Source organism: Podarcis gaigeae, assembly GCF_964106915.1.
Source record: "Podarcis gaigeae genome assembly, chromosome: 8".
In the NCBI taxonomy this organism is placed as follows: domain Eukaryota; kingdom Metazoa; phylum Chordata; class Lepidosauria; order Squamata; family Lacertidae; genus Podarcis; species Podarcis gaigeae.
This window is the reverse complement of record NC_139684.1, coordinates 82,068,711-82,090,888: the sequence shown is the minus strand read 5'-3', so window position 1 is coordinate 82,090,888 and position 22,178 is coordinate 82,068,711. Positions and strand designations below refer to the sequence as shown.

The window sequence follows — 22,178 nt, the reverse complement described above, 5'->3', positions numbered from 1 at the left end:
ACGAAGAGAATCGCGGAACGGATTCTTTCCGTCTTGCGAGGCACCACTGTATTATTTTACAGCAAAGCAGTGGTTCCTAAACGATGGCGCAGCAGGGAGGCAAGCTGTTTTCAGTGTTGTGTTTTATAAACCAAAAAGTCTGCCTTTTGGCTGGGGCAAGCAGTCGAGGCAAAAAATGGAAGGGCGACAGGTGGTATCAAAGGGACAGAACAGAGTTGTAGACAGGAAAGCAGATGGCCAAGGAATCTTTATAGTGTCCTTCCACATGATGGCTGACAGGTGGTAAAACAAAGCAGTGATCAAATAACAGGTAAACTAGGAAAATACTCCAATACAAAATTTTAAGGAATGTGCCGTAAGGTGTTGAAGATGATGGATTCTGTACCTAGTACCTGTTTCCAACCAAGTTCTACTCAGACAAGAGCCTCTGAAATTAATAAATCTGCATTAGTCATGGCAGTTAACTTCAGTAGGTCTACTCAGAGGAGGGCTGGCATTGGATGCGACCCTATGGCGCTGTAGTGCAACTGCAGAATATTCATCGCAGTCAGGGTGAGAAGAGATGAAGCAGCTAACTTTGCTCTACCACAGTTTTAATCATTCTAACATGAATTCATCTAACAGGAATCCACAGCCTGCTTCGATTTAGGGTGCAAGCCCTAACTCCTGTGAAACGAAGGCAGTGTGTCTCTGAGCACGTGCAAAGTGCCATTCTTTCCTTCCCAAGTGACTGTCAAATGGGTTCCACCCATTCTGATAACTATCCCAACCAAGGATATGGCACCCCTGGTTGCAGATTCTCACTGGTCGAAAAGCAGATTGCATAGAGGCAAATGCCCACGAAAGTTTTATTAATTCCCCAATGTGCCCCTTTGTTCATAACATACATTTGCCTAGACACTTGTTACTCCCAGCAGCCCAAATAGAACCATTGCTTTTCAGTGGTAAGAACTTCTGATTCAAGTGTAACAGACCAAGAGAGCTCCCCCCTCCAGGTGCCAGTTTAGATCGGGGAAAGGGTTCAGGAAAAGAAGGCCAGGAAAGACAGTCGTAACTACTTCTTTCAGCATTACTCTCCCTGGCTGCTAAAACCCCTCAAAAAAAAAAGTAAGTTGACAAGCTTGAGGTTCACATCCCTTAAAAATGCCATTTATCACCCAAAAGACACTATCCAAAGAGGGCCTGGATTTACCTCCCAGACAGGACACCAGCTGCGGCCTCCCACCCTAGACAGCGCATCTTGACTTCTAGCGGCAGATTCCACCAAAGTGGTATTCAGTTCCGGAGACATTTACGATGGCATTAGGGATCCGTTTGGCAAAAATGCTTGCCCCCCACAGGGGAAACCAAGGTGCTGCCTGCTAGCTTATGCCCAATTTCTGGCTGGCTGACAGAATCATGGAGGGAAAAGGTACCGGGAGCAGGAGAAGAGTCGGGGAAGCAGCAGATCTAAGGCAATTCACATCCTCAGCAGGAGAGCCGGGGCTGTTTCGTGTGCTTTGAACAGGCTCTGTGCAACTAGCAGATTCTAAAAACGGGGGCAAAGTAACAGTCTGGGCTGCTACCACAAGCTAGTCTGAAGCCCCTGGGTGGGGCCCAATGACACAGCTTACAGGTGCCAGCCCCTCAACCCCAAAGTATCCAAAAGGGACCCCCCGGTGCGGAGTCTTTTAGCAACTGATCCTTCCTTTTCACACAATCGCCACTGTGACAAGGAAGGGGTTGCCCAGAACACGAAACCTCTCTCTCTCTCTCTCTCTGCATGCTGGTTTGAGCCAGATCTCCTGCACATCCCATCTGCTGGAGGGCAGAGAGGCGAGGAGAAGGGGGGTCACTTCTCGTACTGGCCCAGCGGGTAGTGTTCGCCGTACTGCTTGAGGTGGCGTTCCAGGGATTCCTGCTGCTTCTGGATGTGCCAAGGCATCTCGCAGTAGACGTCGGAGAAGAGGAACTGAGGGCTGGGCTTCAACTTGCGCTCCGCCTCCTCAAAGGCCTCCATCACCTGAGGAACACAAAAGGAAAGCAGAGATGGGAGTCCCCGTTCCGGACCTGCGATTTGCTTTACAATCCTGTGCGGAAGAAAAGGAGGGTGGGGCAGGCGCCTGGCTTCTCTGAAAAGGAGCACCCACGGTTCTGTCCCACCTCAGCCAGCATGCTTCTATTCGTCACAAAGAAGTGGTTCTATTTTAGAAAGCTGATCGGAGGAGCACTGGAATTTCCCTGGGCTGGTTTGGCTGCAGTTCAGCACAAAAACTCGAGATAAGAAGTAAAGTCAATTTTTTATTCAGAGAGACAAAACACAACGACGAACTTCACGGGCAGTACTAGCCCGATGATGAAGTAGTAGTAGTATTAGTAGTAGTAGTAGTAATAATAATTATGATAATAATAATAATTTATTTATACCCTGCCCATCTGACTGGGTTTCCCCAGCTACTCTGGGCAGCTCCCAACAGAATATTAAAAACACGATAAAACATCAAACATTAAAAACTTCCCTGAACAGGGCTGCCTTCAGATGTTTTCTAAAAGTCAGATAGTTGTTTATTTCCTTGACATCTGATGGGAGGGTGTTCCACACGGCAGGTGCCACTACCAAGAAGCCCCTCTGCCTGGTTCCCTGTAACCTCCTTTCTCCCAGTGAGGGAACCACCAGAAGGCCCTAGGAGCTGGACCTCGGTGTCTGGGCTGAACGATGGGGGTGGAGACGCTCCTTCAGGTATACTGGGCCGGAACAGGGGTTCTGAGCCTCCCACTTCCTTCCAAGGCTCCTCTGCAGCCTTCGCAACAGTCTCAAACTCTTTTGAGGAGGGGCTCTCTGTACCTTTTGCTCTGCTACAGGTGACACCCTTCTGCAGCCACTCTGGGCGGCTTCCAAAAGAATATTAAAATACCATGATACATCAAACATTAAAAGCATCCCTAAACAGGGCTGCCTTCAGATGTCTTCTAAAAGTCTGGTAGTTGTTGTTCTCTTTGACATCTGGTGGGAGGGTGTTCCACAGGGCGGGCGCCACTACCGAGAAGGCCCTCTGCCTGGTTCCCTGTAACTTGGCTTCTCGCAGTGAGGGAACCGCCAGAAGGCCCTCGGTGCTGGACCTCAGTGTCCGGGTAGAACGATGGGGGTGGAGACGCTCCTTCAGCTATACTGGACCAAGGCTGTTTAGGGCTTTAAAGGTCAGCACCAACACTTTGAATTGTGCTTGGAAACGTACTGGGAGCTAATGTAGGTCTTTCAAGACCGGTGTTATATGGTCTCGGCGGCCGCCCCCAGTCACCAGTCTGGCTGCTGCGTTCTGGATTAGTTGTAGTTTCCGGGTCACCTTCAAAGGTAGCCCCACGTAGAGTGCATTGCAGTAGTCTAAGCGGGAGATAACCAGAGCATGCACCACTCTGGCGAGGCAGTCCACAGGCAGATAGGGTCTTAGCCTGCGTACCAGATGGAGCTGGTACACAGCTGCCCTGGACACGGATTTAACCTGTGCCTCCATGGACAGCTGTGAGTCCAAAATGACTCCCAGGCTGCGCACCTGGTCCTTCAGGGGCACAGGTACCCCATTCAGGACCAGGGAGTCCTCCACACCTGCCCGCCTCCTGTCCCCCAGAAATAGTACTTCTGTCTTGTCAGGATTCAATCTCAATCTGTTAGCCACCATCCATCCTCCAACCGCCTCCAGACACTCACACAGGACCGTCACCGCCTTCACTGGTTCTGATTTGAAAGAGAGGTAGAGCTGGGTATCATCCGCATACTGATGAACACCCACCCCAAACCCCTGATGATCTCTCCCAGCGGCTGCATGTAGATGTTGAAAAGCATGGGGGAGAGGACAGAACCCTGAGGCACCCCACAAGTGAGAGCCCAGGGGTCTGAACACTCATCCCCCACCACCACTTTCTGAACACGGCCCAGGAGGAAGGAGCGGAACCACTGTATGACAGTGCCCCCAGCTCCCAGCCCCTCAAGACGGTCCAGAAGGATGTTATGGTCGATGGTATCAAACGCCGCTGAGAGATCCAGCAGAACTAGGAAACAGCTCTCACCTTTGTCCCTAGCCCGCCAGAGATCATCAACCAGTGCGACCAAGGCAGTTTCAGTCCCATGATGAGGCCTGAATCCCGACTGGAAGGGATCCAAATGGTCCGCTTCTTCCAGGCGTGCCTGGAATTGTTCAGCAACCACTCGCTCAATCACCTTGCCCAAGAATGGAAGATTTGAGACTGGGCGATAGTTGGCCATCGTGGCCGCATCTAAAGATGGTTTTTTTAAGAAGTGGTTTGATAACCGCCTCTTTCAGCGGGTCTGGGAAGGCTCCCTCACAGAGGGAAGCATTCACCACCCCACGAAGCCCATCGCCCAGTCCTTCCCGGCTAGCTTTTATAAGCCAGGATGGGCAAGGATCAAGGAGACAGGTGGTTGGTTTCACTCGTCCAAGCAGCCTGTCCACATCCTCGGAGGTAACAGATTGGAATTGATCCCATGCAATTTGACTAGACAGGACTCTAGCACTCTCCCGCCCTGGCCCTGCTCCCATGGTGGCGTCTACCTCTTCCCGAATCTGAGCGACTTTATCTGCAAATAACTTTGCAAAATCATTGCAGGAGATCATGTGGCCCGTACTGGGCCCCGATGTAGCAGGTGGTTCCGCTAAATTGCGGACCACCTGAAAAAGTCTCCTGCTGCTGTTTTCTGCAGATGCAATAGAGGCGGTGAAGAAGGTCTTCTTCGCCGTCGCTACCGCCACTTGGTAGGCTTGACATTGAGCTCTAACCTGTGTCCGGTCAGCTTCAGAATGAGTTATCCGCCACCGGCGCTCTAGCCGTCTCAACGATTGTTTCATTGCCCTCAGATCCGTGGAAAACCACGGGGCTCTCCGGGCTCCATGCAATCGGAGAGGGCGCTTCGGAGCCAGTCAATAGCCCTGGTTAACTCCACATTCCAGCGGGCCACCAGGGAATCAGCTGAAAGGCCATCAACATGGGATAAAGCATCCCCTACCACTCTCTGGAAACCATTTGGATCCATTAAGTGGCGGGGGCGGACCATCCGAATCGGTCCCACCTCCCTGCAGAGGGGAAGGGTCGCAGAGAAGTCCAGTTGCACCAGGAAGTGATCTGACCATGGCACTTCTTTTGTTTCACTTTTAGTTAGTGTCAGGTCACCAACATCCGTAGAGGTAAACACCAGGTCCAAGGCATGTCCGCGGCTATGGGTTGGGCCAAACTTATTCAGGGACAGCCCCACGCAGGCCATGCTTTCCACGAAGTCCCGAGCGGCCCCTTGTAAGGTCGTGTCGGCATGGATATTAAAATCCCCTAGGACAACCAAACTAGGCGTCTCCAGGAGAACATCCGCCACGACCTGAAGCAGCTCGGGCAGGGAATCCTTGGTGCAGCGGGGAGGTCGGTACACCAAAAGGAATCCTGTACTGCCTCTATTGCCCAACTTCCAGAACATGCACTCAGAGAACTGGGTCTTCCCAATAGGACGCCTGGTGCAAACTAATGACTTCCTAAAAATCACTGCAACCCCCCCTCCCCGCCCACAAGGCCTGGGTTGCTGTGCGTAAGAGAAACCTGGTGGACAAGCAGCAGCAAGAACAGGCCCATCTGCTTCATTCAACCAAGTCTCTGTTACACATGCCAGGTCAAATCCTCCATCCATGATCAGGTCATGGATGGCAGTGGTCTTATGAATCATTGACCTGGCATTGCACAGCAGCACCTTCAGGTCATGTGGGTATCCCTTGCTGATTCTAGTATCCATCTGGTCAGGACCAGACCTGGAGGCAGGGATAGTCCTCAGACAACGACTAAACCTGCCTCCTCTGTAATGACATGGTCTGGTCTTAGCGTAACTCCTCCTCCTACCCGAGATCACTGAGATCGGTTGTCCCAACGCATCCCCCCCTGTGGAACATGCCCCAGCCATTTTGTTGGCTGGGATCCACTCCCCGGCAGCCCTGACCCCTCCCCTTAAGAACAAAATAAGGCCTTGAAACAATGAAAACAAAACAAAAAAGAAACCCCAAAAAACAATACAAATAAAAAACTGTAAAAATTACAAATCCATCAAAATCAAACAAATTCCCAACTAAACATCCATCCCACCCCCACCCCCACCCCCGCATATACAATAATAATAATGACAATAATAATAATAATAGTAATAATAAAGAAATAAAAAGGAAAAGGGAAATTTTAAAACATTTTAAAAAGAACTCTGCACCCCTCCGGATCCCCCTGGGCCGCAGCAGCAGTGACAGCAATCGTCCCTGTGAGGCCTGTCAGGGCCCTCAGACACTCACACACAGGAGAGTCCTCCTGGGCAGCAGAGCACAGCAGTCCTTATGGGGCTTCAGGCCCCGCCCCGGGCCAGATGGTGAGTGGCAGGAAGGAGCAGGGCCCTCAGACACCCACACAGGAGAGTCCTCATATTGGCCTTTGCTCATATTTTGCATTGTTCTGTACGAATCCTGAACGTTTGCCTATTTATCGCAAGCAGGCACCCACGGAAACACAGCCAAGACGGAGGGTAACGTGGACACCATCCATCCAAGCCACTCACCCTTTTGCGGGATTTCTTCCGCCACGTCTTCTCCTGGTCCTCATCCCACCAGCCTCTGCCCACCATGTAGTGACGGAGACGAGAGATAGGGTGGTCTTGCTTGTCCCAATAGTTGACTTCGTCCACTGAGCGGTAGGCGGAGCTGTCGTCACTTGTGCTGTGGTGGCCAATCCTGAGAGGGAAACGGGCAGCTCATGATTCAGGTGGGTTCTCTGGTCCCGCCCCCTACATCAGGCCACTTCCTTCTCAGGCTATGGGACTTGTGCTCCAGTGACTCCCACCCCACTGCTTGCTCCACACCTACCTGTAGGTCATGGCTTCAATCAGGAAGGGCTGGTTCTCGGCAACAGCCCGGCGACGGGCCTCCCTGGTGGCATTGTACACGGCAAAGACGTCGTTGCCATCCACCCGGATAGACTGGATGCCGTAGCCGGGACCACGTGCAGCTGTGGGAAAAAAGCAAAGGATAAGCGCTCTGGGAATAGGGAGTGTTGGACTTTTCAACTTTCAAATTCCAAAAATAAGAGGTGCTAAGAAGTCGTAAAATTGATTTGGGAATTTGAAAGATATTTTGGCTGAATAAATACACAGTGGTACCTTGGGTTACAGACGCTTCAGGTTACAGACTCCGCTAACCCAGAAATAGTACCTCAGGTTAAGAACTTTGCTTCAGAATGAGAACAGAAATCGTGCAGTGGTGGCGCGGCGGCAGTGGGGGGCCCCATTAGCTAAAGTGGTACCTCAGGTTAAGAACAATTTCAGGTTAAGAACGGACCTCCGGAACGAATTAAGTTCTTAACCCGAGGTACAACTGTAATTTAGTTTTACTTAGTATAGGTAAAATGTGTGCAAAACTGCCTAGAAATAATTAAAAATGATTGCCAAGAGCTTGCAGCTATATTATTATTCTTTAGCATTACCTGACATTTTCAGAAGTTAATATTAAAATTCATTGGTTTCCCAAAAGAAATTTACATGTTTCTTCATCAAATGCAGACTTACAGAGCTAAATGTTGTCTGATCACAAAAATAATAGCAGATCTGAATTCCTCACAACATTATTTTAAGACCCCTAGCTGAGGAAATTTGCAAAAATTAACTTTCACTCCCAACATGATACGCCCTACTCTGGGAAGCCACGCCTCACGGTGCAGCAGGTGCTTCCAGGACAGTTGATGAAACAATGCCAAAATAAAGATGAAAAAAGGCACGTATATTTCCGTGCTAGTTACACAGTAGTGGCTGGTGACAGCAGCGCCTTCCAAAGTGGACTTTCTATGTTATACTTACTTCACCCAGAATCTGGGGCAGGAGGGTAAAGTCATGTAGCCTCAGAGCATTCTCCACCCCACCCGCACCCCACCCGCACCCCCTCACCTATTCCGTCGCCCCGGTACTGCTCAGACGTCGGGGTGGAGATGGCATAGCCGTTGTTGCGGCAGAAGAAAATGATGGGGCACTCCAGGGTGGCGGCGAAGTTGAAGCCTGCGTGGGCATCGCCCTCACTGGCCGCGCCCTCCCCAAAGTAGCAGATGACAATCCGGTTGGTGTTCTCCCTCTTGATGGCGTAGGCGGAGCCAACAGCTGCCAGATGGGGAGGGGAGAGAGGGAATGAAAACAGGGAAAGGAAAGAGATGGGTACACAGGCTATTCACTGTGACTGTGTCTTCAAACAAAGGATTGCTTTGCTGTAACGAACCCTTGTCATTAATAAAGCGGAGGATCTGTCCATACTAAGCAGTGTCGTGACCCACTCAGCTCCCAGACCCCTTTGGTAACGACCCCAAAGGGGGATTTGCCAGCCTGGGGTGTCTCACACCTCTTGACTTTGCCAGAGGGAAAGAGGATCAGATGCTATGTTTACTTAAAGCTACCACAGATCAAGCTAAACCACCGATTCAGCCTGAACATACCCAGTTCCCTCAACTGTTCCTCATAAGGCCTGGTTTCCAGACCCTTTATCATCTTGGAAATTTTCAACCCCATTTTCGCCTCACCTTGTGGGATCTGCGTAGCTAGTGGGGATGATATGGTGACAAAGTGCAAATCTTTGCAGCCGTAGTGAACGGGCATTTGACGGCCTTTCCCAGTGTCGCTGGCATTGCCGTAGCACTGTGCCATGAACAGGTCCAGAGGGTACCCTCTGTGCATCAGAACACCTAGGAGGAGCAAGAGGGAACATGACATTAACTGGAAGCACCTTTTATCAGAGTGAGAAGCCAGTAATGGTATTAACAGCGCACTAGTTGATGCACAGAGTTCAGGAGCAATGCTTCTTCCACAGAGGGGGGTCATTTGATGGACGAGAGGAGCACATTTGGGGGTGAGGAACTATCTCAGTCAAGGTTCAAAAGCCTACTATAAAATAAATTCTAGATTACACTGCAGAAAAGGAGGCCTATTAAGGACACCTATTGCAGTGGCTGCTATTATGGAATATAAAAACAGATCAATCAATCTTTAAAGTACATGGTACCATGTACCTGTCTAATCGGCTCCTTTAATTGTTTATAAACAGTCACACAGTGTGCAGAACTAACCAGCCCAAGAGACAGTGTATCCTAAGGGAAAATGGGAACAAATGATTAAAAAAATGGAATAACAGGAAAGAAGAAGTATTGCTGGGGTGAGAGCTGAGGATGCAAACATGCCTAATGCTGTTAAGAGCACTGCAGTGTTGAGCTGTCATGTGCTGCCACCCAGTGGCTGAGCAGCTAGTAGCACAACACACGTCAGCAGGAGGGAAAGTGAATTGTCCCTTACCTGCTTCACGGTACTGTCCAAAGACCAGATCGGTGTCACTAAGAGCCGCTGCGCTGCCCACGTGGGTGCCTTCCTCCCCGTAGTTGGTCATGTAGAAGGAGATTCGACCCTAGGGAAAACAAACTGAACTTAGTCATGGAAGGAGGAAGGGATAGCTCAGTCAGGAGAGCAAAAGACTCTTATTCTCTGGGTTGTGGGTTCGAGCCCCATGTTAGGCAAGATTCCTGCACTGCAGGGGGTTGGACTAGGGGATTCACATGGTCCCTTCCAACTCTACAATTTTATGATTCTAAGGAAGGTGGAGGCCTCTGGGCCCAGCTTTGTGTGCATGTTACTCTGTCTATTCATTAGATCAGGGCTGTCCATCTTCCAAGAGACTGCGATCTACAACCATTATAAAAAAACTGGCAGTGATCTACCCAGACTTGTTCTGCTTTTTTGAGGGGGGCAAAAGTTGTTGAGCTTTTTTTGGGGGGGGCATGATCAACCATGATTGACAAGGGGCATCCCGCAAACAACCAGTAGATCGCAATCGGCCTGTTGGACAGTCCTACATTAGATCAACTTTCCTCAAACTGCTGTAAGCCAGGTGTTTTGGACTACAATTCCTATCAGCCCCAGCTAGCAAGGCCAGCGCTCAGGGGTGATGGAAGTCCAACCAAAACATCAGGTTGGAGAAGGCCAGGCTACATCCACATCTCCAAGTCAGGAGATACTTTGTGTGACCCTCCCGATAGAACAATTTGTTTTTTGAATGAGGGGGGCAGAATCTTATAGCATGTGTGCGTGTGAAATGCGGCCATACCTGCCTCTGGGACTCGTAGAGAATCCGATCCATAGTGTTGAGAAGCGTCATGCTCTTGTAGAATTTCAGCACCTGCTCTTGGGGAAGCTGCAAGGGAGGGAGAAATGCTGCTGGACGAAAAATATTTGAACAGGGCCGAAAGAAAGTATTTCAAAATTCCTTGGATCCTGCAAGAACCTCTTGATTTTTCTTCTTCTAGTGGCAATGCAGAACTGCACAGCGCACTGAACTGGTCAATCTGACAAGGCCCCTGCGTCTTACCTCAGGATCCTCACTGGGGTTGGTGATCTGTCCCTGTCTGTCCATAACTCGGTAGATGGGAATCCCTGAAATGACATTAGGCTGGATGAATTCTAGCTTGTCTACAAACTCGGCCGAGGCACCGGGGAATTGTGGCTTCTCCTCCAAAGAGGTAAACTCTTCCTGCTGTTGAAGGCATACCTGGGACAGATAAAGAGAGAACAACACACCTGTGAAAAGGTGAACAGAGTTGCATCATGCCATACAGCGACGAGGCAACTGAAATGCTATGTAGTTGATTTCAGTAGAAATAATAAGTAAATAAATAAAAATTATCCAGTAGCACCTTAGAGACCAACTAAGTTTATTCTTGGTATGAGCTTTCGTGTGAATGCACACTTCTTCAGATACCCCCCAAGATACTGAAGAAGTGTGCATGCACATGAAAGCTCATACAGTGGTGCCCCGCAAGACGAACGCCTCGCAAGACGAAAAACCCGCTAGACGAAAGGGTTTTCCGTTTTTGGAGGCGCTTCGCTAAACGAATTTCTCTATGGGGTTGCTTCGCAAGACGAAAAAATCTTGCGAGTTCCCGCGTCCCCCCCCCGCTTTTTTCCGCCCTTTCCCTAAGCGCTAAGCCGCTTATCAGCTGTTCCGCTGATAAGCCGCTTCTCAGCTGATCGCTAAAAGCCGCTAGACCGCTAATAGCGCTAATCCGCTAAGCTGTCAATGGGCTTGCTTCGCAAGACGAAGAAACCGCTAGACAAAGAAAATTGCGGAACGGATTAATTTCGTCTTGCGAGGCACCACTGTACCAAGAACAAACTTAGTTGGTCTTTAAGGTGCTACTGGATTTTTATTTTTTTAAAAAAATATATTTCTACTGCGTCAGACCAACATGGCTACTTATTTTATTTCAGTTACGCTTGTCACTCTGCAAAGCTATCACCACATAGGTATTTCCCCCCACCCCCGGCTTCCACATCACAGCAGCGAGCGATGTACCTTGGCTTTTCAAAAGGTGGTCCCACCAACACTCTAACCCCCTTTGCTTTGCATCCCCAATGACGATGTAGCGGGAGGTGGCATGTACTGCCAAGATGCCATGGTGTGCTTGCGAATGCAGTGCGCCTCCCCTCCCAGTGGACTGCCTCTCTGCAAGGACGGGGCTGTCAGGGGTGGTAGGTAAAGTCCAGCCCTGTGTGAAACACTGTCGGGAGCTCTTCTGTAGGCCGGGCTTCGTAGGATAGAAACACAAACACAGTGATAAAACATGGTCCCAGATGCAATGTTTTAGCGTAAGGGTATCCAGCGGGAGTAGGGGCTAAATCTGCTCCCTGCCCCAGGCTGAAGAACTGAGCACATCCCTAACATGATATCCCCATCCTCAGTTCAATATATTATGTGCTTACTGCAATTACCGTATTTTTCGCCCTATAGGACGCACTTTTACCCCTCCAAAAAGGAAGGGGAAATGTGTGTGCGTCCTATGGGGCGAATGCAGGCTTTCGCTGAAACCTGGAGAGCTGAAACCTCGCTCTCCAGGCTCCAGGAAGCTATCCGCAAGCCTTGCGTGCCTGGGGGAACTCCCCCCGGGCGCGCAAGGCTTGCGGGCGGCAGCCTGCAGCGCGGAGCAAGGGGCGCCCTTTGGAGGACGCCCCATGCTTTGCGCAGGTGTCCGCAGCCTGCCGCCCGGTGGGCGGGGCGCCCTGAAGCAGAGCGCCCCGTGCGCCGGACAGACATCGGCCAGCCCCACAAGCTTGGGGGACAGCGGGGAGGTGCAGCGCCGCCATCCCACTGTTCCCCGACCTGGTTTTTTTTGGGGGGAAATAAAGGAAAAAACTTTTTCCTTTATTTCCCCCCCCCCAAAAGTAGGTGCATCCTATGGGACGGAGTGTCCTATGGGACGAAAAATACGGTACATTTTTTTCTCTAAGGAACTCAGGGTGACATGCATGGCTCTCCCCTCTCCTCAATCAATCCCCACAACACCCCTGCGAGGAAGGAAATGCTGAGAGATTTTAAGTGACCCAAGGTCACACAGTGAGCTTCATAACTGAGTGGGGATTTGCACCCTGGTCTGACACTCTACCCTAGAGGTCGGTGTGAATACGCATGCTCTTCCAGGTTGGAGGAGCGCTCGTGCGTGAGCGCGCACATTATTTCTGGCACTCCTCTGACCTGGTAATGCGCTGGAAATAGCGTGTGCACACGGGCACTTCTCCGTCCCGCACGCGTGCACACATGCTATTTCTGGTGCACATCCAGGTTGGAGGAGCGCCCATGCGCACAGGTGCCATCAACCCAAAAGTTGGTCCCTGTGCCACGCCGCACCAGTAAGAGTGAGCAGCAAGGGGTAGCAGCAGGGGTCACCATGGGCCGGTTAGACAAGCCTCATGGGCTGCTACCGGCCCATGGGCCTTGGGTTGCCGACCCCTGCTCTACCCCCCTCCCTCCACCACACTGGCTCTCATTTCTTGGTGAAAAGAGAGAATGTGGGGGGGGGGGCAGGCCTGGCTAATACAGGGTTATGGTTTTTTTGCTAAAACAAAATGCAAAATGTCTCCACTCCCATCGTTCTGCCTGGACGCTGAGGTCCAGCTCCGAGGGCCTTCTGGCAGTTCCCTCATTGCGAGAAGCAAAGCTACAGGGAACCAGGCAGAGGGCCTTCTCAGTAGTGGCGCCCGCCCTGTGGAACGCCCTCCCACCAGATGTCAAAGAGAAAAACAACCACCAGACGTTTAGAAGACATCTGAAGGCAGCCCTGTTTAGGGAAGCTTTTAATGTTTAATAGACTATTGTATTTTAATATTCTGTTGGAAGCCACCCAGAGTGGCTGGGGAAACCCAGCCAGATGGGTGGGGTACAAATAAAATTATTATTATTATTATTATTATTATTATTATTATTATTATTATTATGTTGCAAATGTAGGCCTGTAACATATTACTGGGTGGAAGAACCAGAGAAAGTGTCTCTAGGATTACACACTTTAGAGGCTGTCCCTGTATGGTTCAACAACATCTGGAGAGATCAGGTTCCCTATTCAGGCTATATGAGCTGTCGAAAACAACAGTGGAATAAGCCTTTAAATCCAGGACGACATGTTTGTTAAACAAATACCACGTCCTTGGCTGCTGCCAGGGAGAGAAGGAAAATTATCTCCACAGATCTGGGACCTGTAAAGCTGTGACAAGAAAGCTAATTGACTTCAGTAAATCAACACTGGGGAAAGGGTGAGGGAAACTGGATGCGGTCCCAAAAGAAAGAGAAACACACGCCCCTTGACACGGCCCAATCAGACAGGAGAAAGTTGCAGGGGAGATGGATTCTCTCCCTCCCTTTCTGAAAGAGTTTTCCAAGTGCTGAAAACACACAGGGTGACCTGCCACAAGCACACACGCCAACCACATGTGACGATGCCTTTTAAAAGACTGGTTCCCTGCTGAATGCTTTGGAAAATAGATATTTGCAGCATTTCTAACACAAACCTCCCACCTTCATCAGGGCGCAAGGCAATCGACTCCCTCTCACAGCCTCATCTGTTCTGCACATGTTTACTTGGGAGTTAAATCCCACCGGGGAAGTAAATCCTACCGAATTCAATGGGGCGTACTCCTAATTTAAGAGTTGGGAGGGACCCTAGTGGTCATCTAGCCCAACCCCCTGCAATGCAGGAATCTCAAGTAAACCATTCCTGCCAGGTGGCCATCCAAACTCTGCTTAAAAGCCTCCGGGGAACCGCTTGCGAACAGCAATGCAAAGCAGCCAGTTGTATGAACTTTCTGGCTATCATTATGAGTGTCTATGTGTTTGTGTTTGGCCACAAGGCCACAGACCACTCAAGTTCATAAGATGCAGGGAAGCTGTGGTCTTCTAGATTTTGCCAAACAACAACAATAATAATAATAAATTTTATTTATATCCCGCCCTCCCCAGCCAAGACCGGGCTCAGGGTGGCTAACACCAGGTACAGTGGTACCTCGAGTTAAGTACTTAATTCGTTCTGGAGGTCCATTCTTAACCTGAAACTGTTCTTAACCTGAAGCACCACTTTAGCTAATGGGGCCTCCTGCTGCCGCTGCGCTGCCGGAGCCCGATTTCTGTTCTTATCCTGAAGCAAAGTTCTTAACCTGAAGCACTATTTCTGGGTTAGCGGAGTGTGTAACCTGAAACCTATGTAACCTGAAGCGTATGTAACCCTGCTTGGCAGGGGGTTGGACTCGATGGCCCTTGTGGTCTCTTCCAACTCTATGATTCTATGATTCTAACCCGAGGTACCACTGTATAAAAACAATTGATTAGAATGCAACTTAAAAACAAGATGAAAATACAACATTAAAATGCAGCCTCATTTCAGTAGAAACTCAAACTCAACACACATACACACACCCTCCGCCATCATCCCATTTGAGTGAGCCAAATTAATAGCCGCAAGAATGTAAGAAGACCCTTCTGGATCCGGCCAACCGCCCATCTGATCCAGCATCCTCTTCCCACAGTGGCCAACCACATGCTTGTGGCAAAGCCGCAAGCAGGATTTGAGCGTAAGAGCAACTCTCCAACGTCCCCTCCAAGCAGTTTTCAGCTACTGGTATTCAGAAGGATTACTGTGTCTGACCTTGACACAGCCATCAAGGCCAGTAGCCATCGATACAGCCAGTCCTCCATGAATATGTCCAATCCTTTTTTTAAAAAAACAAAAACAAAACCCCACCTGCGTTATAAAAACCGGTTTTAAAAAATCAAATCAAATCCATTTAAAAACCATCTGGGCTGCTGGCCGTCACTTCCTCCTGCAGCAGCAGTGAGTTCCGCAGTTTAACAATGTGCACTATTATAATGACCCATGTCATTATTTGGGCAGAGCTCACTCAGAAGCAGTTCACATCAAGAACACAAGAAACACAACAAATAAATAAATCCATCCATCTAACAACTCCCAATAGACCAGCATTAACAAAGATTTCAGTAAACATATGCCAGTTAAAAATCCCTGCAGGACACCCATTTGTGAGAAGACGGATATAGCATTTTCAACAAGGACAGATGGACCCGCAATATAAAATGCTCCACTCCTCCCCCCCCCACAAAGTTTGCACCCAAACACGTGCTAGTGCCACGTGGGAATGTGCAACTTCCCCATTCCCTCGCACCCCACACCCCCATCCAGCCTTTGCCTCCCAAACCCTGAAAAATGTGGGTTTCTGTGATTTGTTTTGTTTTTTTTAGGGCTGGGGGGGGGAAGAGATCTGGAGGGAGGGGAGAGACATAACCCCACCTCTAGACCCCCAGGGAAGGGGGGGTCCCCACCTCTCCTTCCACCCCTTATTTGATACGCCCCCCCCAAGGAAAAGAAACCCCCACGGCTAAGTGGGGCACAGGGACTTCCTTTCTCGCTGAGAGGGGGAAAAAAAACCCACGTCTACCCAACCCTCCCTTTAAATGGGGCCCAAATATCCGGGTCGTGACTGCGGGAGGGGTCAGGGGGGGCCGCCTCGGGAGACTCACTCCTGCGCGGAGCCCCCTCGCCGGCAGCAGCCCGGGGGGCGAGGGGCGTCCCAGCAGCAGGCGCCTCAGGGAGCGCAGCCCCGCGCAAGGGAGCCTCGTCGCCGCCGCCATTTTGGGCGGCTGGGAAGCGCGAGGCGGGCGCCGGGCACTAGGCCTCGCCTCCTCCTCCGTCGAGGGAGGCGGAAAAGACGCCGCCGCTGCCCTCGCTCCTCCCTCGAACCCGCTCCGAAATATAACGGGGCCCTGGGAATAGAGCCCAAGGAATGGGTCGTGATTCTTCGTGTGTTTTGACGTATTTCAAACAATATCCTGACAGAAAAGTTGGCAAGATGGAATGAAACAAAACAAAATTTTTAAAAATGCCGTTTTTGAGGTGTCCCAGCGGGAAATGCCACGCGTCCGGGTTTTCCCGGACGAGCGACCGTTCTACCGGCGGTGTTATTCTGCGCCCGGGAAAATCCGGACCCAGCAGCAGCAGCCCAAGATCCTCTGACAGGAGGTGTTATGAACGTAATGAGTAATCATCTAATGTTTATTGGATGGACTTCTCCCCCCTAAATTGATTTTTGAATTCTGAATTTATTGTTATTCACGTTTTATACTGTATTTTATGCTGGGGTTTTTTTGTTGCATCAATTGAGTGTTTTAAATTTGTTGTTAGCCACCCTCAGCCCGGTTTTCTGAACCGAGAAGGGCAGGGTATAAATAAAAAAAATATTATTATTTATTATTAATCATCGTCCTAATCATCCCGAGGGATGGGTCCTTCTCCCCTCCTCTGGATTTTTTCTCCCTCCCTCTGGGACCCTGTTCTGTCTCTTCTACCTTGCACTGTAGCCTTATGAGGCTTTGCCCTCGGGTGGGAAAAATATTGCGCTTGGGAAAGGGAAGTGGGAGTCAACAGACACTCAAGGAATAGTTTCGGAGAAAAGGCTTTTATGTCTACCATCCATGAACTGGTAGAAGGAGCAAGTGTGATAAGTCACAAAAAGCATGCACGAGTTCACAATCATGTGCACAAGCATATATACCCCTTTCCAGTTCCCTCCCCCTTTCTCCTCCCTCAGGAGTCCTGCCCATGAGTTCCTCTGAGCATGAACAGAAAGCTGTCTTGGGACTATTGTGGACTCTTGGCACCCTTCCCAGGAAAGGGGTTTCAGTGTGTTCAGATATGTTTCAATCTCTTGTTCTGGCATGGTTCCCGGACAGAAAGTAAGTTGCAATGTGGTTCTTTAGCAAGGCCAGAAGGCATGAGAAAGGCCTGAGAAACAATGGACTGTTCTCTACCTTTTGTTACAGCAAAGCGGAATGTTTCTGATGCTTAGCTGCTGAGAAAATGATTTTGAAAAGCTTTGAGAAGCTTTGAGCCTGCTTTGGTGGGAGGTGACTTCGGGCCTAGGTGAGGTCACCTGCCCTCACCTTCCTTCGGCACAACGACCCTGCGAGGTAGATTAGGCAGAGAGGGAGAGAGGGGAATAAGTCGCCGGCCCCAAGTGACTCGGGGTGTGGATGTGGAAGCAAGACCCCCGTTTTATCCTCGCAGCAACACCTGTGGAGGAAATTATTCTGAGGGTCAACCCGGTCAGGGATGGAACTGTGGCAATACGAAATATTTCTTATTTTCACAGTGATTCCTTCGGGTGCAGTTGCTTTTTTATAGATATTTTCAGTGGGCCCCTGCGTAAATATAGGTGGTGCTGACGGTTATTTTGAGCCCCCTCTCTTCTCAGCCACCTGTGCAGGGGACACACCTGCACTGCCCTAAACCCAGAGAGTGGGCCTTCTCCCAATTTTTTTTTTATTTTAATTTAAAATTTTTATTTGATTCTGTTTATGAATCGCTTCCCCGTCTCCAAGGGACATTAAAAAAATAAAATATAGGTTTTTCCACAGAAGGACAATAAGCACAAACGAAATGAAACTTAGGCCATGGTTTGTCAGTCATGTTTGGAATAGTTAAAGCGGAACAAAATGTTAATTTGTTGCTGAATTGTTTATTTATTTGATTACAACTACCCTGTGAGGTAGCAATTTGTAAGGACGTAGGGGGGAATGCTAGGAAATCAACCCCCTCCCCTAAATTATTACCCCCACACTCATTCACACTCTGATTCCTAGGGGACATCCCAAGTTTCCCCCTTCCTGAACCATTTTTTCTAATTCATGAAGCTCTCTCTGTTTATGTGTGCGAACTCTTAAAGCACATTTGAGACGCATCCTTTCCCTCAAAGGATTCTGGGCCTTGTAGTTTACCCCTCACAGAGCTCCTGTTCCCAGCATCCCTTAGCAAACTGCAGCACCCAGAATTCTTTGCGGGAAAGGCTGTGCTTTTTTGAATGTGCTTGAAAGACACAAAGGTTTGGTGTGGCTTGTTGCTTTAAGAGGAGGAGTCGGCTCCCGTAGCTCCGCCCCGTCAAACCCCGGATCCGGAAACATCAAGGGGGAAACCACGTGGGTTGATCGGAGCGATGGAGACCGAACAGAAGCGCTTCGATTCTGGGGATCTCCCTGCGCTGCGCCGGATCCTGTGTGAGCAGGGACTGCTGTCCCGTCCTGATGGCTCTGCCTCCTGGATGCAGGGTCAGCCGTGGCTTCCTTTTCCCCACCCCACCTTCCTGCTCCTCCAGCTCTGGGTTATATCCTCTTAACTAGCGCTGTTGATACCCCGTAGGTGTGGGGTCCAGACGGGCGTTTTTCAGGTCTCCCCTTCCAAACTGAGAGCTTTTAAGGTTCTCTTTGGCTCGGGGTCTTTCTTCCCTCGATATCGCCCTGTTGCTCCTACTTCCAGTCTGGAACTCTGTTTGGGATGGTCTTTAGTCTCATATCTCCCCGGCTCCTTTCCTAGCTCGAGTACCAGATGCTTAATACTTAATACCCTTTGCTTTCCTAACCCCCCTCCAAAACAGAGCTTTTAGATCATAGAACTGCAAAGTTGGAAGAGGTCCCGGGGGTGAAATCTAGTCCAACCCCCTGCAATGCAGGAATCTCAGCTAAAACATCCATGACAGATGGCCACCCAACCTTTGCTCCAGTGAAATAGAATCCAGAACCTCTCAAAGGAGTCCATTCTACTGTGCAACAACCCCTACTGTCAGAAAGGTTTTCCTGATACAGTATTTAATCAGAATCGCCTTTATTGTAACTTGAACCCATTGGTTTGGGTTTTATCCTCTACAGCAGGAGAAAAGAAGATTGAGCCATACTCCATGCAGATTTAAATTGAGTGAGGGAACCCCCGCTCTCCCCGCAAGTTAACCCTGGTAGGTTATGGTTAAATTATAGAGTTTGCTACCCCATGGTTTGGTGGTAGACCACCAACTTGTACGGCTTAAAATGGGAATTAGGCACATTCAGGATGGATAGGTTATCGTTGGGACGTGGGTGGTGCTGTTGGTTTAACCACAGAGCCTAGGGCTTGCCGATCAGAAGGTCGGTGGTTCGAATCCCTGTGATGGGGTGAGCTCCCGTTGCTCGGTCCCTGCTCCTGCCAACCTAGCAGTTCGAAAGCACTTCAAAGTGCAAGTAGATAAATAGGTACCGCTCCGGCGGGAAGGTAAATGGCGTTTCCATGCGTTGTTCTGGTTCGCCAGAAGCGGCTTAGTCATGCTGGCCACATGACCCGGAAGCTATACGCCGGCTCCCTCGACCAATAAAGCAAGATGAGCGCTGCAACCCCAGAGTCAGCCACTACTGGACCTAATGGTCAGGGGTCCCTTTACCTTTAGGGTATCGCTGGCAGCTAGTCATGCTGGCCTTGTGCCTCTGTATGCAACTTGCCAGGGATCACAAGCAGGAGAGCGCTGTTACTCCCATGTCTTGCTTGTGGGATTCCCATGGGCATCTGTATGTGGTGGCTGGCGCCCATTGAGAAGGATAGGGTGGAAGGCAGAGAACCCAGCAGTTAGGCCTTGCCAGAGCCAATGACAAGCACAGCCAACTAAAGCTAGTTTGGCCCCCGTCCACGTCCTTAACTGAGTTCTGTAATGGCAATGCCAAAACCAAGGGGGAAGATCAAGGGTCTTGGAACCAAGTCTTATGAGGAATGGTTGAGGGAGATGGGTAACCTTAGCCTGGAAAAGAGGAGACTGAGAGGAGATTAGCCATTTTCAAATATGTGAAGGCCTGTCACTTGGAAGATCGTGCAAGCTTGCTTTCTCTTTCTCTGGACCATGGGTAGGCAAGCTAAGGCCCAGGGGCCGGAACTGGCCCAATCGCCTTCTAAATCCGGCCTGCAGATGGTCCGGGAATCAGCGTGTTTTTACATGAGTAGAATGTGTCCTTTTATTTAAAATGCATCTCTGGGTTATTTGTGGGGCATAGGAATTCGTTCATCCCCCCCCCAATATTCCGGCCCCCCACAAGATCTGAGGGACAGTGGATCGGCCCCCTGCTGAAAAAGTTTGCTGACCCCTGCTCTGGACGGTAGGACCCAAGCCAAATGGATTCAAGTTACAAGAAGGAAGATCCTGACTAAATCATGCAGAACTTTTTGACAGTAAGAGCAGTTTGATAGTGGAACAGACTCCCTTAGGAGGTGATGGACTCTCCTTTCTTGGAGGAATTTAAGCAGAGGTTTGATCTGTCATGGGTGCTTACTAGTTGAGATTCCTGCATTGCAGGGGGTTGGGCTAGACGACCCTCTGGGGTCCCTTCTATGAAACTGGGAGGCAGTGCTACGGCCAGAACTGCCTGTAAATAAGAAAGCAGGCTGGAGGGGGCTGGGTAAGGGCATAGCTGTCAGCGTTTCCCTTTTTTTAAAGGGAAATTACTTATTCCGAATAGGATTCCTTGCAAGAAAAGGGAAAAGTTGGCAGCTATGGGTAAGGGCAGACTGCAGTTGCTGGGGCAGGGCTTCATTTGCCCTAATGAACCACCTTGTGCTGGGGGAAAAAAATAAACAGAATGGAAAAGGCAACTTGTTTGGTTTAGAAAAAAGCTGTGACTGCTTCTTTTCCCTCCCCTCAGGGCAGCTGGATAGTGAACTGTTCCTCAGATTTCTATCCGTCTGCTGCTTCTATGGTAGCAGTTAGGAGAGGTGGGAGCTGGATGGTGACTGTTCCATCACCAAATTAGTCTAAATTGTTCATGTCCCCCCTTTCCCTGTTTTTTTCAGGAGACACTTCAGTACTAGTTGGAGTGTACGGGCCAACTGAAGTCAAGGTCAGCAAAGAGATCTATGATAAAGCTACCCTGGAAGTGCTTCTGAGGCCCAAAGTGGGTCTACCAGGTGAGAAGTATTGCAAAGCGACTCATATATCCCCTTTTGGGAATTGCTTTGACCCAGGTGCTTGCCCCTAGAATTTGTATGGTCAGGGCAAAGTTGGGGCGTGCAGGCCTTCTCGCTAATGTGGGTGTTCGTTTAAATGAATAGGTGTTGCGTTCTAATACAGTGGTACCTCTGGTTACGTACTTAATTCGTTCCAGAGGTCCGTTCTTAACCTGAAACTGTTCTTAACCTGAAGCACCACTTTAGCTAATGGGGCCTCCTGCTGCCGCCGCACCACCGGAGCACGACGTACTATTTCTGGGTTAGCGGACTCTGTAACCTGAAGCGTATGTAACCCGAGGTACCACTGTACTGTATTTGCATGCTGCAATTTGGGAATTTCTTTCGTGGAGGGAGTTAAAAAACAAAAGGAGGGGCTGAGTGAAGCATTTGTGGGGGGTACAGGGCTATATGAGCTCGCTATAATATTGACAGACAGGCTAGCTGTTCCCTTGCACTAACTGCATGTTCAACGAGCATGTGGAGAGACCCCATGTTTATACCAACTCAATGCTAGGGGAGGTTCTCAGCCAATCTACGAAGGTGCTGAACGTTTGTATATTGGTATGCATGCTGAACTAATTCATTTGTGAAATGCATAGCTGGTGGGGTTTGTGCCCAGCAGGCGGAGCTAGTTTGCACAGCCCTATGATGCCCCCCCTCCTGCCAACCTAGAAGTTCAAAAGCACATCAAAGTGCAAGTAGATAAATAGGTACCACTCCGGTGGGAAGGTAAACGGTGTTTCCGTGCGCTGCTCTTGTTCGCTAGAAGCGGCTTAGTCATCCTGGACACATGACCCGGAAACTGTACGCCTGTTCCCTCGGCCAATAAAGCGAGATGAGCGCCGCAACCCCAGAGCCGGTCACGACTGGATCTAACGGTCAGGGGTCCCTTTACCTTTACTTATGATGCCCCCCATCCCTGTTCACCTAAATAAGGTATAGGCAAACTCTGGCCCTCCAGATGTTTGAGACTACAATTCCCATCATCCCTCGCTAACAGGACCAGTGGTGGTCAGGGATGA

The 22,178-nt window shown here is 49.8% G+C and overlaps 3 protein-coding genes across 3 annotated transcripts in view; 2 read left to right on the top strand and 1 right to left on the bottom strand.

The window, feature by feature from the left end:
• B3GNT8 (UDP-GlcNAc:betaGal beta-1,3-N-acetylglucosaminyltransferase 8) overlaps positions 1-10,472 on the top strand; it is a 43,774-nt gene extending 33,302 nt beyond the window's left edge. Inside the window, exon 2 of the transcript XR_014567761.1 lies at positions 10,336-10,472. The gene's annotated coding sequence lies outside the window, so the exon portion shown is untranslated. The remainder of the gene's footprint in view (positions 1-10,335) is intronic.
• On the bottom strand, positions 835-16,117 carry BCKDHA (branched chain keto acid dehydrogenase E1 subunit alpha). Its single transcript, XM_083754058.1, has 9 exons — positions 15,888-16,117; positions 10,398-10,577; positions 10,137-10,223; positions 9,332-9,440; positions 8,566-8,727; positions 7,946-8,152; positions 6,873-7,014; positions 6,569-6,740; positions 835-2,002 (listed from the first exon to the last, which is right to left on the bottom strand). Exons 1-9 carry the CDS (start codon positions 15,996-15,998, stop codon positions 1,832-1,834), a joined length of 1,341 nt encoding a protein of 446 aa, XP_083610184.1. The 5' UTR covers positions 15,999-16,117; the 3' UTR covers positions 835-1,831.
• Positions 16,118-18,017: 1,900 nt separating this feature from the next.
• Positions 18,018-22,178, top strand: part of EXOSC5 (exosome component 5) — a 39,820-nt gene continuing 35,659 nt past the window's right edge. Inside the window, exons 1-2 of the mRNA XM_083754321.1 lie at positions 18,018-18,467; positions 21,001-21,114. Of these exons, the coding sequence (XP_083610447.1) occupies positions 18,356-18,467; positions 21,001-21,114 (226 nt within the window). The 5' untranslated portion in view covers positions 18,018-18,355. The remainder of the gene's footprint in view (positions 18,468-21,000; positions 21,115-22,178) is intronic.